This window comes from Crinia signifera, chromosome 11 (assembly GCF_055691185.1).
Source record: "Crinia signifera chromosome 11, ASM5569118v1, whole genome shotgun sequence".
In the NCBI taxonomy this organism is placed as follows: domain Eukaryota; kingdom Metazoa; phylum Chordata; class Amphibia; order Anura; family Myobatrachidae; genus Crinia; species Crinia signifera.
Genome location: NC_139227.1, coordinates 27,873,699 through 27,890,269, shown reverse-complemented (window position 1 = coordinate 27,890,269; position 16,571 = coordinate 27,873,699). Strand labels below are relative to the sequence as shown.

The 16,571-nt window shown below is 47.6% G+C and overlaps 1 protein-coding gene across 1 annotated transcript in view; it reads right to left on the bottom strand.

Annotated features, from left to right (window-relative positions):
- The window catches only part of PHLPP2 (PH domain and leucine rich repeat protein phosphatase 2), a 36,445-nt gene extending 29,775 nt beyond the window's left edge, over positions 1-6,670 (bottom strand). The window contains exons 1-2 of the mRNA XM_083164847.1: positions 6,478-6,670; positions 128-372 (exon numbers count right to left, since the gene is read on the bottom strand). Coding sequence (XP_083020973.1) covers positions 128-372; positions 6,478-6,585 — 353 coding nt within the window. The 5' untranslated portion in view covers positions 6,586-6,670. The remainder of the gene's footprint in view (positions 1-127; positions 373-6,477) is intronic.
- Positions 6,671-16,571: the final 9,901 nt, after the last annotated feature.

Sequence of the window (16,571 nt, the reverse complement as noted above, 5' to 3'; positions counted from 1 at the left end):
AGGTGACCTGGAGAACGTGACCTGTGTGGGGTCCTGAGGACCGAGTTTGAGACCCATTGGTCTATTGTATTCTGTGCATCAGTTTTTAGTATTACGCCGAAACAGGATTACCAGTACCAAGCCTCACCTGACCAAGTCTCCATTGAGTTGCATGTACAAGCCTTCAGTCTCCTGACTGGTGCAGATCTCGGAGGCTTCAGTGTGGACAGTGCACATCACCACGTGCAGGTCGGGGATAGATGACCCATGGTCTATTCCATATATACAGATACATCCCCGGCTGGGATCCTCTCTCAGCCACTCCCTCTCGCGTAATCCTAGGCAGCACTTCTGACTCAAGCTGGTTTTGCTGGCGCTGCGCTTCATGTTTCGCTATAAACAAACAAATATGAACAACACCGATCTCCAGACCATGGAGTACATATACCACAAATTAAACTTTCACTCAAAATATTTGACCCATCTGCTTTGCTATCGTCCCTCTTGCTGACAGTTGCCATCTTTAGTGAAACTAGGCAGCATTAACCAAGTACAACCAGGGTCGGAGTGGCCCATAGGGGTACATGGGAAACCTCCGGTAGGTCCCACTGCCTAAGGCTCCACCTCTTCTTCTAGATAACAGGATTCAGAGTGGGCACTGAACTATACATACTGTATGTTACCTTATAAGTGTTCATTCTGGCACATTACGACTTTGAAAACCTGTGCAGTTCCTCTTTCCTGCCTGGGGTGTCGCTCTCTGCTCTGGTGCTTCTAGTAAAGTCTGGACTGTAACGTGATACAGGCCATAATGTGATAAAGACATCACATCAGACAGCGACACCACAGGCAGGAAGAGGAACTGCATGGGATTTGAAAGAATTCTAGAATGAACAATGAGCATCTACCTAGGTTGCCGGTATCTGGATGTCTATGAGGGAGGCATTCTTGTTGTATATTATGCAGGTGTCGGTTGTGGAACTTCTAAGACACCACCTTCACACTTTCATTGGAGGGGCTGTGTGGGGTGAGGGCAGTGGGTTGAAGTTTTGCCTAGGGTGACAAGAAGCCATACATCGGCCCTAAAAACACAACAGCAGAGTTATAGAATACTATTTATAAAATTTGACCGGTTATCCCACATTCCACTACAGTCATACATGGCTGTGAGTGCCTTTTCTTTTGGCAGGTAATGCGTGGGACAATCAGCACCCAGTCTCTTCCTGTAGGTCAGCATTTGGGTCATGGGTCTGTGATGCAGTCCTGGTGGTATAGAAGTAATGGGGAGAGGAAGTTTCACTATGTGATGTCAGTATGTACTAGGCGGCCATGCCGTGTAATGCAGCTGTGATGTCAGTGTGTAATGCTGTTGTGTAGGTGTGATGTTACTTCACAGCTGTGTTAATGTGGCTGTGAAGTAAGCGTGTAGCCCTGCTGGGTAACATTGATGTAATGTCAGCTTGTAGCATTACTGTGTAATGTAGCTGTGATGTCAGCATGTAAGGTAGCTGTGATGCCAGCATGTAAGGTAGCTGTGATGTCAGCGTATAGACCTTCTGCATACTGTAGGTATAATATCAGTGTGTAGCCCTGCTGTGTAATGTCAGGGAGTAGCACTGCTGTGTAATGTATTTATAATGTAGGTGTAATGTCAGTGTATAGCCCTGCTGTGTAATGCAGCGGTGATGTCAGTGTGTAAGGTACCTGAGATGTCAGTGTATAGACCTGCTGTGTAATGTAGGTATAATGTCAGTGTGTAGCCCTGCTGGGTAATGTAGGTGTAATGTCAGCCCTGCTGTGTAATGTAGGTGTAATGTCAGTGTGTAGCCCTGCTGGGTAATGTAGCTGTGATGTCAGCATGTAAGGTAGCTGAGATGTCAGTGCGTAGCCCTGCTGTGTAATGTAGGTGTAATGTCAGTGGGTAGCCCTGCTGGGTAACGTAGGTGTAATGTCAGTGGGTAGCCCTGCTGGGTAACGTAGGTGTGATGTCAGTGGGTAGCCCTGCTGGGTAACGTAGGTGTGATGTCAGTGGGTAGCCCTGCTGGGTAACGTAGGTGTGATGTCAGTGGGTAGCCCTGCTGGGTAACGTAGGTGTGATGTCAGTGGGTAGCCCTGCTGGGTAACGTAGGTGTAATGTCAGTGGGCAGCCCTGCTGGGTAACGTAGGTGTAATGTCAGTGGGCAGCCCTGCTGGGTAACGTAGGTGTAATGTCAGTGGGCGGCCCTGCTGGGTAACGTAGGTGTAATGTCAGTGGGCGGCCCTGCTGTGTAACGTAGGTGTAATGTCAGTGCGTGGCCCTGCTGTGTAACGTAGGTGTAATGTCAGTGCGTGGCCCTGCTGTGTAACGTAGGTGTAATGTCAGTGCGTGGCCCTGCTGTGTAACGTAGGTGTAATGTCAGTGCGTGGCCCTGCTGTGTAATGTAGGTGTAATGTCAGTGCGTGGCCCTGCTGTGTAATGTAGGTGTAATGTCAGTGCGTGGCCCTGCTGGGTAATGTAGGTGTAATGTCAGTGCGTGGCCCTGCTGTGTAATGTAGATGTAATGTCAGTGCGTGGCCCTGCTGGGTAATGTAGGTGTAATGTCAGTGTGCAGCCCTGCTGTGTAACGTAGGTGTAATGTCAGTGGGTAGCCCTCCTGTACATTCCCATGTCGACATTTTGTTTGTCCATGATGACCTAGTGTATGTCAACCTTTTCCATGTGTCGACCTATTGCCCCACACCATTTTTCATGTGTCGACCATTGGCATGTCGGCCTTTTGCTTGTGTTGACATATTGACAGTTAATCTAATTACTGTCCACCGATCTAATAGATTACATTTGGATATTTTCTTCTCCACTAGACACCACTGACTTAGCTGTAAATACAAAATGAAATCTCTGGCTATAGATGAGACTACACCTGTATATAGGCAGGGGAGAAGAACTGTATGAAATGTATGATTCTAGAAGAGATGACACGAGGAGAGAAGGCCACGGATGTCTCTAGAAGAGAAGACACAAGGAGAGAAGGCCATGAATGTCTCTAGAAGAGATGACACAAGGAGAGAAGGCCATGGATGTCTCTAGAAGAGATGACACAAGGAAAGAAGGCCATGGATGTCTCTAGAAGAGATGACACAAGGAGAGAAGGACGTTGATATCTCTAGAAGAGATGACACAAGGAGAGAAGGACGTTGATATCTCTAGAAGATATGGCAACTCTATACTGTAGATAAGGGCAGAATGAGATGGATGTTTCTAGAAGAGAAGATGCCTATATACAGGTGTGATAGAATCACATGGATATCTCTAGAAGAGATGGTAACTCTGTATAGATAAGGGCAGAATGAGATGGATGCTTCTAGAAGAGAAGATGCCTATATACAGGTGTGATAGAATGACATGGATATCTCTAGAAGAGATGGTAACTCTATATAGATAAGGGCAGAATGAGATGGATGTTTCTAGAAGAGAAGATGCCTATATAGAGGTTTGGATAGAATGACATGGATATCTCTAGAAGAGATGGTAACTCTATATAGATAAGGGCAAAATGAGATGGATGTTTTCAGAAGAGGAAATATCTCTGCAGAAGTGACTAGAACAGGATGCATATCTCTAGAAGACATGACACCTATACACAGGTGAAGAGAAAATGACGTGATTTTAGCAGCATACAGGTGAGGACAGAATGGGATGTATGTCTGCAGCAGAGATAATTCCTGTATACAGGTGAGGAGGACAGAGAGAGATGGATAAGAGATGACTCCTGTATATAGGTAAAGGCAGACTAAGATGTATTTTGGAGAGATGACACCTGTATACAGATAAGGACAGAATGAGATGGATAAGAGATAATACCAGTATACAGGCACAGATAGAGTGACATGGTTATCTCTAGCAGAGATTAGGGCAAGAGATGGACAGGGGCTGAATAGATGATACCTGTATACCAGGTGGAGGATGACAGAAGTAGACAGATTACAGATGACACCTGTATATACAGCTGAGGAGGACAGGAGGAGACAGATAACAGATTACACCTGTATACAGCTGAGGAGGATAGGAGGAGACAGATAACAGATGACACCTGTATATGGGTGAGGAGGACAGGAGATGACATCTGTATATGGATGGGGAGGGCAGGAGATGACATCTCTATACAGCTGAGGAGGACAGGAGGAGACAGATAACAGTTGACACCTGTATATGGGTGAAGAGGACAGGAGATGACATCTGTATACGGGTGAGGAGGGAAAGAGATGACATCTGTATACGGGTGAGGAGATGACATGTGTATACAGATGTTGATGACTGAAGGAGACGGATAAGAGATGACACCTGGATATGGGTGAAGAAGACAGGAGATGGAAAGGAGATGACCCCAGTATACAGCTGAGAAGGACAGAAGGAGGAGGACAGGAGATGACATCTGTATACAGCTGAGGGGGACAGGAGGAGACATTACAGATGACACCTGTATACGGGTGAGGAAAGGAGATGACATCTGTATACAGATGAGGATGACAGAAGGAGACGGATAGGAGAGGACACCTGAATACGGGTGAAGAAGACAGGAGATGGATAGGAGATGACCCCGGTATACAGCTGAGGAGGACAGAAGGATAGGAGATGACACCTGTATACAGGTGAGGAGGACAGGAGATGACATCTGTATACAGCTGAGCAGGACAGAAGGAGAAGTATAGATGATAACTGTATACGGTTGAGGAGGACAGGAGATTACATTTGTATTCAGTGGAGGATGACAGAAGGAGAAGGATAAGAGGTGACACCTGTATATGGGTGAGGAGGACAGAAGGAGAGGGATAGAAGATGACACCTGTATACAGTTGAAGAGGACAGAAGACAGATAACACCTGTATACAGGTAAGGAGGGCAGAAGATGGATAGGAGGAGATGACACCTGTATACGGGTATGGAAGGCAGGAGATTACACCTGTATATAGTGGAGGAGTTCAGGAGATGGATAGGGGATTATACCTGTATATAGTGGAGGAGTACAGGGGAAGGATAGGAGATTACACCTGTATACAGTGGAGTACAGGAGATGACACTGGTATATGGGTAAGGAGGGCAGGAGATGGATAGATGACACCTGTATACGGGTAAGGAGGGCAGGGGATGACACCTGTATACGGGTGAGGAGGGCAGGAGATGGATAGGAGATAACACCTGTATAAAGTGGAGCAATACAGGAGATGGATAGGAGATCACACCAGTATACAGGTGAGGAGGACAGGAGATGGCACCTGTACACAGTGGAGGAGGACAGGAGACAGATGACACCTGTATACAGTAAAGGAGTACAGGAGATGAATAGAAGATTACACCTGTATACAGTGGAGGAGTACAGGAGATGGAAAGGAGATTACACCTGTATGCAGTGGAGGAGTACAGGAGATGGATAGGAGATGAGACCCGTATACAGTGGAGCAATAGAGATGTATAGGAGATGACACTGTATACAGGTGAGGAGGACAGGAGACAGATGACACCTGTATACAGTGGAGGAGTACAGATAGAAGAAGTCCCCTGGTGCATACAGATGAGAAGGACAGGAGACAGATGACACCTGTATACAGTGGCATACAGGAGATGACACCTGTATATAGTGGAGGAGTACAGGAGATGGATAGGAGACTACACCTGTATGCACTGGAGTACAGGAGATGACACCTGTATACAGGTGAAGACAGAAGGAGACAGATAACAGATAACACCTGTACACGGGTGAGGAGTAAATATAGGAGATGACCCCCCTGCTTATAGGTGAGGAGTACAGACAGGAGATGACACCTGTATACAGTGGAGGAGGACAGGAGAGGACACCTGTATATCGTGGAGGAGTACAGGAGATGGATAGGAGATGACACCTGTATACAGTGGAGTACAGGAGATGACACCTGTACACGGGTGAGGAAGACAGATAAGAGATGACCTCCGGTGCACACAGGTGAGGAGGATAGGAGATGACACCTGTATACAGGTGAGGAGGACAGGAGATGGATAGGAGATGACACCTGTATACGGGTGAGGACAGAAGGAGACAGATAACAGATGACACCTGTATACAGGTGAGGAGGACAGGAGATGGATAGGAGATGACACCTGTATACGGGTGAGGACAGAAGGAGACAGATAACAGATGACACCTGTATACAGGTGAGGAGGACAGGAGATGGATAGGAGATGACACCTGTATACGGGTGAGGACAGAAGGAGACAGATAACAGATGACACCTGTATACAGGTGAGGAGTACAGATAGGAGATTACGCCTGTATACGGGTGAGGACAGAAGCTGACAGATAACAGATGACACCTTTATACAGGTAAGGAGGACAGATAGGAGATGACCCCCAGTGCATAGAGGTGAGGAGGACAGGAGACAGATGACACCCGCTGCACACAGGTGAGGAGGACAGACAGGAGATGGCCCCGCTACACACAGGTGACAGGGAGAGCTCATTGGCTGCCGGGCAGTACCCTCCTCACCTTCAGCACTCTGACAGCGGCGCCGCGGGCACCGGTACCGGGCTGGCTGGCTTCATGCCCGCCCTCCCCAGTGGGACCCGCAGGTGGATCCGGTCTCTTGTCGTCCATCTCCTCCTCGGTGGGGGCCACGGTACGGTAGCACCTAGTTTCCCTTCGTGAAAAGGAGCTTTGATGACGTCTCCCCCCATGTGACCCGCTGTCCTCATCAGGGGGAGGAGTCACTCACCAGAGCAGCAGCAGCAGCAGCCAGCCAGCCAGCCACAGTTCCCGGCCGCTGCAGGAGCGGGATGCTCTGTGTGCCGGTGTCAGGTACGCATTTGTGGGGTGAACTTACATGTGCTGCACACCCCGCTTACCCGTGGCTGCGCCGTCCACCCGGACCACCTTCCTTCCTTTTTTTTTTTTTTTTTTTAATCAGCCCCCCTCAGTTCTCACCCGCGGCTGCACCCGGACACCCCCCATCTAGTTATCACCCGCTTTTCACCCCTATTTATATCATATATAGCTGTATCCATCAACACCGCCCGGCTCTCATCTGCAGTTGCAATCCCCCAACCCTCCCATATATACCGCCCGCCTGCCAGGTGCAGTCCGCCCATATATACACCCCACCTGCCAGTTGCAGTCTCCTCTATATCCCCCCCCCCCTGCCAGGTGCAGTTCCCCCATATATACCCCCCACCTGCCAGATGCAGTTCTCCTGTAGAAACCCCCACCCCCTGCCTGGTGCAGTTCCCGTCTAGATACCCCCACCCCCTGCCTGGTGCAGTTCACCTGTAGATAACCCCACCCCCTGACTTGTGCAGTTCACCTGTAGATAACCCCACCCCCTGACTTGTGCAGTTCACCTGTAGATAACCCCACCCCCTGACTAGTGCAGTTCACCTGTAGATAACCCCACCCCCTGACTAGTGCAGTTCACCTGTAGATAACCCCACCCCCTGACTAGTGCAGTTCACCTGTAAATACCACCACCCCCTGCCTGGTGCAGTTCCCGGCCTCTGGCAACTGTGAGAGCCCTGCCCCTGATTGGCCCAGGGGCCATTCAGTCCAAAAAAAAATCAATGGTTATCCATTAAATATGCTGCTATTGATGATTGCACTATCGCCATCCATGGTAATAGCAGCGATGGTCACCCCTACCACCTGGCAGCCCCCCCCCCCCCTTTCACACCTGTCAGCTGGTAGGGAGAAGCGTGCCAACATTAAACAGGGTAAAACCAGACATTTAATGGGCATATCTGACACTGCAGGCTGCACCAAGTGCCTGGCCACAGAAGCCGATATAATGCATTGTTTTTGGGAATGCCCTCATATTCGACAATTTTGGTCTGACCTACATATATATATATGGCAGCACAGTCAGTGCTATTTTTGTAGGAAAATAGGTTCAGGAACTGTGGGCGGGGGCAGAAAGTGGGCGGTGATGTGGGAGGAGCTACAAAAGGGGCGGGGCATTACAGTTAAAAAACAAACAAACATATAATTCCTCCCAACAGTGGCAGTAACATAACAATCCCCAGCAGCAAAGTGGAGAATATGCGCGCGCCTTAGGGGTGTAGCCTCACTGCAAGGGGCACAGCATTACAGGAAAAGACTACTTTATACCGCGGTTTTGCAACCTGCACGCAGAGAATTGGGCCATTATACATATGCCACACACCATAATGCTCCATTATACATATGCCACACACCATAATGCTCCATTATACATATTCCACACACCGCGATGCTCCATTATACATATGCCACACACCATAATGCTCCATTATACATATGCCACACACCGCGATGCTCCATTATACATATGCCACACACCGCGATGCTCCATTATACATATGTCACACACCGTTTATGCTCCATTATACATATGCTACACACCGTGATGCCCATTATACATATGTCACACACTGTGATGCTCCATTATACATATGCCACACACCGTGATGCCCATTATACATATGTCACACAGTGATGCTCCATTATACATATGCCACACACCGTGATGCCCATTATACATATGCCACACACCGTGATGCCCATTATACATATGTCACACACCGTGATGGCCATTACACATATGCCACACACCGTGATGCCCATTACACATATGTCACACAGTGATGCTCCATTACACATATGTCCCACACAGTGATGCTCCATTACACATATGTCCCACACCGTGATGGCCATTACACATATGCCACACACCGTGATGCCCATTACACATATGTCCCACACCGTGATGGCCATTACACATATGCCACACACCGTGATGCCCATTACACATATGTCCCACACCGTGATGGCCATTATACATATGCCACACACCGTGATGGCCATTATACATATGCCACACACAGTGATGGCCATTATACATATGCCACACACAGTGATGGCCATTATACATATGCCACACACCGTGATGCCCATTATACATATGGCACACACAGTGATGCCCATTACACATATGGCACACACAGAGATGCCCATTATACATATGCCACACACAGTGATGGCCATTATACATATGCCACACACAGTGATGCCCATTACACATATGGCACACACAGAGATGCCCATTATACATATGGCACACACAGTGATGGCCATTATACATATGGCACACACACAGATGCCCATTATACATATGCCACACACCGTGATGGCCATTATACATATGCCACACACAGTGATGCCCATTACACATATGCCACACACCGTGATGGCCATTATACATATGCCACACACAGTGATGCCCATTACACATATGGCACACACAGTGATGGCCATTATACATATGCCCCACACAGAGATGCCCATTATACATATGCCCCACACAGAGATGCCCATTATACATATGTCACACACCGTGATGGCCATTATACATATGCCTCACACAGAGATGCTCATTATACATATGCCCCACACAGAGATGCCCATTATACATATGCCCCACACCGTGAAATAATCCCAGTGATAGAGCTGTAATTACACGCCATCCCTGAACTCTACTCCCTGGCCGGGCCTCCTGCTGCCCCCATCTCTCACCGCAATCACGTTCACAAAGGTGGTCTTCCCGGAGTACTGCAGCCCCACCAGGGTCAGCTCCATCTCCTCCTTCCAGAACAGGGGTTGCCAGGGGTTCTTGCTCGTTGCCAAGGGGGGTCAATGCTCGTTGCCAGGGGTTCTTGCTTGTTGCCAGGGGGGGGGGGGTTAATGTCCATTGCCATGGGTTCTTGCTTATTCATTGCCAAGGGGTTAATATTTTTTGCTCGTTGCCAAGGGGGGTTATATTCCATTGCCAGGGGTTCCAGCTCGTTGCCAAGGGGTTAATACGTGCCCACCTGCCCGTCAGCTGCTGCTGCCCCTGCCTTACCCTGTATTCCCCTGCGCACAGAGAGAAAGACGCTAGAAGTCATTTTTCACATCCAGCGTCTGACAGGAAGCACAGCCCGGCAGCGTCACCAGGAAGTCGCAGAGCTGTGCTACCTGTCAGACGCTAGAGGTGAATTATGACTTCTAGCGTCTGTCTCTCCGTGTGCAGGGGAAGGAAGGCAAGGGCAGCCGCAGCTGACGGGCGGGTGGCCGGATACATGGGCGGACAGGGAGCAGGGAGCGGGCAGGCTATGCCGGGCGGCCTGGAGCAGGTTCCGGAACGCCGTTCCTGATGACATCATTTTTAATTTGAGCTTCAGGAACGGCGTTCTGGCTGAAAAATTGCCCTGACCACAGTCCTGGGCATCCCATTTCGTTGCACGGCTCCTTTGGCAGTTTTTAGCTATCTAGCAGATCAACCAGAAATTCCTAGAGACGACAAAAAATTAATAATGATCTTATCAGCTGTAGGCCGTAAGGCGATCCTGCAACAATGGAGCCATGATGTTAGACCCACATTACCCATGGCATACCCTCTCGTCTAATCTTTTTGTTCATAATGGATTGGCTGGAGACCTCCCAGTACAGGGAAACCTTAAGACTTGCTTTGTTTAGATGCTGGGAGAAATTTATCCAGACCCTGCCTCCTGCAACTAAACTTGCTCTTAATCAATGTTTTGAATCTACAACCTGGTGCTCCTATCAACTCTCCCGTTCTGGGTCAGACGGCCGGTCAATTGCAGAGGTGTGTACGCTGTCACGATTCCCTCTGTACGAGCGATAAATGGCCAAAAACGGTCTTGTCCGTCCATACTCGGTCGGTCAAAGGTTTGTTTGTTTAATTTTCATCCAACAGGACGGGCCCATATCAGAACAAAAGTGCAGCGTGTATGCACGTTCGATCGATATGCTGGCCGTTCTTGCGACTATACTGTCAAAGCTGGAACGCCCATGTGGGCATTCCATTGCTGCATGATCTCTCCCACAGCACAGCATGTAGTCACTCTCTCGATTGTCATTGCATGATGGTTAACACCAGGAAAAAGTTAAGTCCGGTAAACTGCTCTGTAGAACGGTGTATCTGGCCGTCTAGATGTAGTCAGCCGGCAGGGTGACTAGAGACAGACATACAGAAAATAGCCGGGGTGCGTGTCTAGATGTAGTCAGCCGGCAGGGTGACTAAAGAAAGACATACGGCAAATAGCCAGGGTGCGCGTCTAGATGTAGTCAGCAGGCTGACTACATCTAGACGCGCACCCTAGCTATTTGCCTTATGTCTGTCTCTAGTCACCCTGCCGGCTGACTACATCTAGATACGCACCCCGGCTATTTGCCGTATGTCTGTCTCTAGTCACCCTGCCGGCTGACTATATCTTTTTACGTGGCACTACAAGTACCTGTACAACAGGGGTGTTAACCATCATGCAATGACAATCGAGAGAGTGTGCACAGTGGTACAATGTTTTTCTTGTGACTGTTTGGAAGGGAGTACATCGGACGTCGCAAGTAAAATTGTACAGGTGAGTATGTGCGTATCGGCTGTTGTTAGTGGACGGTCCAACGCATCTACTGTCGGTCGAACGGTCGCAAGAAAACAGGGATTGTATAGATGTGTACCCAGCTTTACCCAATCATCCCCCCCCCCTTTTTTTTCTTCTTTCTATCTCTCTTTCTCTTCATGCTTGAGCCTCTTCTGCAGATGGATTGCCCTATGGATGGATCGGCGGCTTTTGGGACCGGGTAGGCACAACTGGTTTGTTTTATTAATGATGTTTATGTTGTTTTGTCCTCCGTTTTGGACAAAACCCAGTTTTGATGTACACGCATCCTTCTAGGCAAAACACGGATTGTAACAATCTAGTGCTATCAGGAATTTCATGGCATACACATAATGTATAATCTGTGGTAAAACACACAATTTGCTTTATGCAAGATAACTTCTTTTATTTTATTTTTTTTACTTTTTTATTGAGACATTGCATACATATACACATAGTATACAGTAAATGTTGTACAATGCTTGGTATATAATAAAATATTTGAACAATGTACATAAGTCTGATGTCATTAATCCAACCGTCATACATTTTATATAAACAATCTTGGTAGCGAATCAGTTATATGGCATAGCCAATTATTAATCAAGAGGGACAGGGGGATCTTGGGCAGCCAGCCTAGTGAGGTACCATGTGGTCGATTTTAAACTAGCATGTATCCATCCTTCTTGTATCAGGTTAGGGGGCGGCGGCACTCAGACACAAAGAAGTGGACACAAAGCAGTTTTAAAGGACCATATATAAGTGCACCTTTACTGTATGTTACCTCATCGTTCTAGTTTCAATAAAATATATTTTGGGGAAAAAAAACAGGGTAAAACCTCCTGTTCCCACCCTTTATGATGGCAACATGCAGGGTTTGCATGATTAATTTCATGGTGTACAGTACTTCATACCTCCCAACTGTCCAACTTTCCGCAGGAACATCCCATTTTTGGGGATGGGGCCCGCAGTGTCCTGTGGGGGTGGGGGGCAGTTGTAAGTCCCCCCCTGTCACTTGCTGAGCAGCAGTCAATAGACACAGCGTCTATTCCGGCAGCCAGAGGGGCTGGAAGCATGGATAGCTCAGCCCCCACAATAGCAAAACAGGGGCGTGGCCTCGCAGAATGATGTGATTTGTAGACCACACCCCCTTATCACCACACCATGCACCCAAATTTCAGGCATGCGCAGACGTTTTGCTGAGGCTTTTCATTAAGTTGGGAGGTGTGGTACTTTTATGTAAAAGTAGGGAAATGCTAATCCGTTTATATATTTCATCTCTCTTGCAGATTTATTTTGATGGTTGGCACCAGTGACACACAACAGCCACTGGAAACATGGACTCTAAAACTGTTTCAGAGATCCGACAAGTCTCTGAATCAAATGTACCAGATATATATGAACTGAAGTTTTAATTTTACAATAAAAGTTTACTTGAACAACAATTGTTATCCTAACATAATCTGTTCTATATTTGGTACAGTATTGATGAGGCAGTCCATATATCGCTATACATATGGGTGGCCAACGGTCAGAAGGCATCCTGGCAGGGCCCCTCCCTGCAGAGGCTAAACTGCTGAATAACCCTCCCTCCCCGCAGCCTAACCCTAAACCCAAATATTCTGCCCAGCGTTTGGGATTTTAACTGGAGGCATACAGACTGCTGATATGCTAACCACTTCCCCATATAATAACATTACCTAAATCACGTAAATGTATCATGTTAGCATAATAAATGAACTGGCATGAAAGAAATTAGAATACATTTATTTTTCGCTCCAAAGGAGACTGGGCCGGGGTGTAGGGGTGGAGTAGCAGCCTGGCACCAAACAGGTTAAACATCTTGCCTCTGTGCAGCTCAGGCTCCTCCTCCCCTATGCCCCACCTCCACCCTAGGCAGCCAGTTTTTGTTTTGTACTGGAAGGAGCCAGAGCACCTTTCTATAGCGGGGGGGGGGATGCAAATGGTGTTTATGCAAAACAACCATTCACATGCGTGCAGGACATTCACGGTGTATGGCATTTAATTGACTTGCAAAACCATGAATTTCGCAGCTTTGCGAGTCAACCAGAATGACACACATATTCAAAGGAGCAATACTTTATAATTAAATTTGGAGGTGCTACCCACTACTAATATATTGAACTAAAGCACCTATTCAAGAAAAGTAAGTAGAGCTATGGATGCACAGAAAATCCTATAACATGGTATAAAATGTAACTTCTAAAATTAAGTGATTCTGAATAATTTGCTGCTTTCGAAAGCTATGTACACACTTTTCGTTTTGCTTTACATTCGATGTTAAATTTGATTTTCTATTAGATCTGGCATTAGATCTGTACTTTTGCATTAGATATCGAATTTGATTTACATTAATGGTACATTGTACACATTTGATATTTCCTCGGCTGCACAGTCTATTTTTCTTTTCGATTTTGAGAAAACGGGAGCGCGCATCGAATCGAATGCAGATCGAAAGTGTCCTAAAAACAATTCAATGTGGATTCGAATTTGCTTCCATAAGTAAAATGAAATCGAAAACAGGGAAAAATCGAAGCGCGTGTACACAGCTTAACGCCGTCTGCAAAAATGCCCACCCCCGCCATGGTCCGTACATCCCCGCCACTTGGCGAATGGATGTTTTGCACTGTTTTGTGGGTACACCCAGGAAACGCACTGCCCGCTTCCACCCCCTGTGCAAGCGCGGAAGGGGCCCGCATAGCTGCACATGTGCATAAGCAATTATGCGCATGAGCAGTGCTTGAACAGCAGTCCCCATTGCAAATTCGCCAGGGACCGAGCTAACTAGAATCACACCCATGGCCCATGCAAGAAGTGTATAACATCTTAACTTCAGTATATAAACATGCCCAAACCATTCTAAGTTACAATGTTTTAGACGGATGGTTAGTATGTACAGATGGAGCAGCTGGCTGCCGATACCCACTGACTGAAGGGGACGCTTGCGCACCCTGTTCCGTCTGAGCCCTCCACCAGTCCCAGCAGCTCCCCTTGATCCCCTGCCCATTTCCCTGAAGTGGAGACGGGCAGGGAAGTCGCTCCCTGCCTCCGTGCTGACGGGACGCTTGCGCATCCCTGTCATATGGAGTGCCTGTCCGCCAGCAGCGCAGGACATTTGGCAATCCTGCAAGCTGGCTGGTAGTCGCTCCATCTGTATGCACTTAAAAACTGCTTGGTTCACAAAACTATTGACCCATTGGACAGGTGTGCATCCAGCGTAAGACAGAACTGTGCGGTAGGAAAGATAAGCATTGCAACATCATCATCATCATACATTTTCTATAGAAAAATAGCATTATCACTATAAGGACCTAACATCTATTGGTCCATAAAGGTACTTATGGTGAAGGGAAAATAGCATTATCACTAAAAAGCTGGCTGATTCCTCTTGGTATGCAAGAACTGACCACTAGGAGCAAAAAAAAAAATAATTACGGTGAAGGGGAAATAGCCTGCTCTGTAAAGATTTAGCTAATCACCCTTCACCATAAGGACAAGGTCCTTACCATGAAGGGCAAATAGACAAAACCGGATCGTCACTCCCAGGGAGAAAGGAAAGGTCCAGCACACACAGGGCGGGCCTTAGCAGACGCGCAGCAGCACGGGGGGAGGAGGATGATGTGTCGGGGGCGTGACTACTGCCTGTCATCTATTATAGTGCTAAACTGCTGCTGTCACTGGCCACAGTAACATGGGCACAATCTCATGTCACAGTGGCAGTGTCTTTACTGCATGGTGCTAGGCTGATGCACCCGGTGGCTCTCCGCCTGCCGAGTCCGTCTGGTAGTTGTAATTTTACCGCCGGCATACAGGGACACACTGGTAATGCTGCTCTTCACACGTGTCCTTATACCTGTAACCCAGGTGATCTGGTCGTTCTGTCACAGAGGTCACCCACGGGGCCAGGCCCTGCACATAGCACAGGAGATTTTATATAATGTGTGTGTTGATGAATATTGACGTTATCAAGACTTATGATCTTCCAAACGATGTCACGTTTACACTTTGTCGGAGGAATAACTTCAATGTATTATTTCTCTTGTATATTATGTGTGGGGATACATACGATATCCTAGCATTTAGGATGCCTGCTGTCAAGAGACCAACCCCCGAAAATCTGAAAAGGAGAATCCACCCTAACCCTTTCCCCCGCAGCCTGACCCTAATCCATCACCTAAACATAAATCCCACCAGGCCTACAGCCTAACCTCCCCCTCCCTGCAGCCTAACCAAGTGAACCTACCCCACCCCCTTCCTTAGCTGCACGCTAATGCTCAGAACCTACTCAACGATCAGGTTGCCGGCTGTTGGTATGCCAACGCCGGCATCATGATGTATTTCATGTCCCAACACCAATCTTCTATCAGCATCCCACTGTAAATACACATCATTCATTCCATTGTCCCATCCGACATGCTCTACATCACCACACATCAAATGGGAAGATATGATAGAGAGGTGAAAACAATAAATCGGCATCATAAGATGGTCCTTCCAATCCCCTTTGGACGATGGATCTTATAGTGTATGGCCAGCTTCCACTTTATAAGCAGGATCTGAACACTAGGGGTGCTGGATTACATCCCGACAGTTGGGGTTCCGAGTCTCAAACTGTCAGCATACAGACATCAGAATTGCAACTGTTAAATGGCCAACAGTCGTAATCCCGATTTACAGATGCTATTCTCCCTTGTGGAGGTCCCTGACCCACATAGAGGGAGAATAGAACCTGTGGCGAGCGCAGCTTCAATACACCTGCCCCCCTGTCAGAGTCCAGGCAGTCGGGATTCCGATGTCAAATACTAATGATCAGAACCCCCGACTGTCGGACCACCATACCACACCTGGGAAGGCTCTTATAGTACAGGGGAACTACTCAATTACCTTTGGTTGAACAAGTGATAGTAAGAGACATGAGGTCAACCCCAACTTCACACATAAACAAAAAAGGGGCAGCCACAACCCAGCAATGAATAACCCCCTACTGCCAATCCAATATACTGTCCATTCCACCTTGTGTACTATACATTCTGCTCACTATGGCCATCTTTACTACTGACACATGAGCAAATGCTAGCATCAACCTTTCTCATGACAGATGTATCGGGGATCGGCAGGAGATGTCTGAGGTCAGGTCGGTAGGGCACAGGTGCTTTA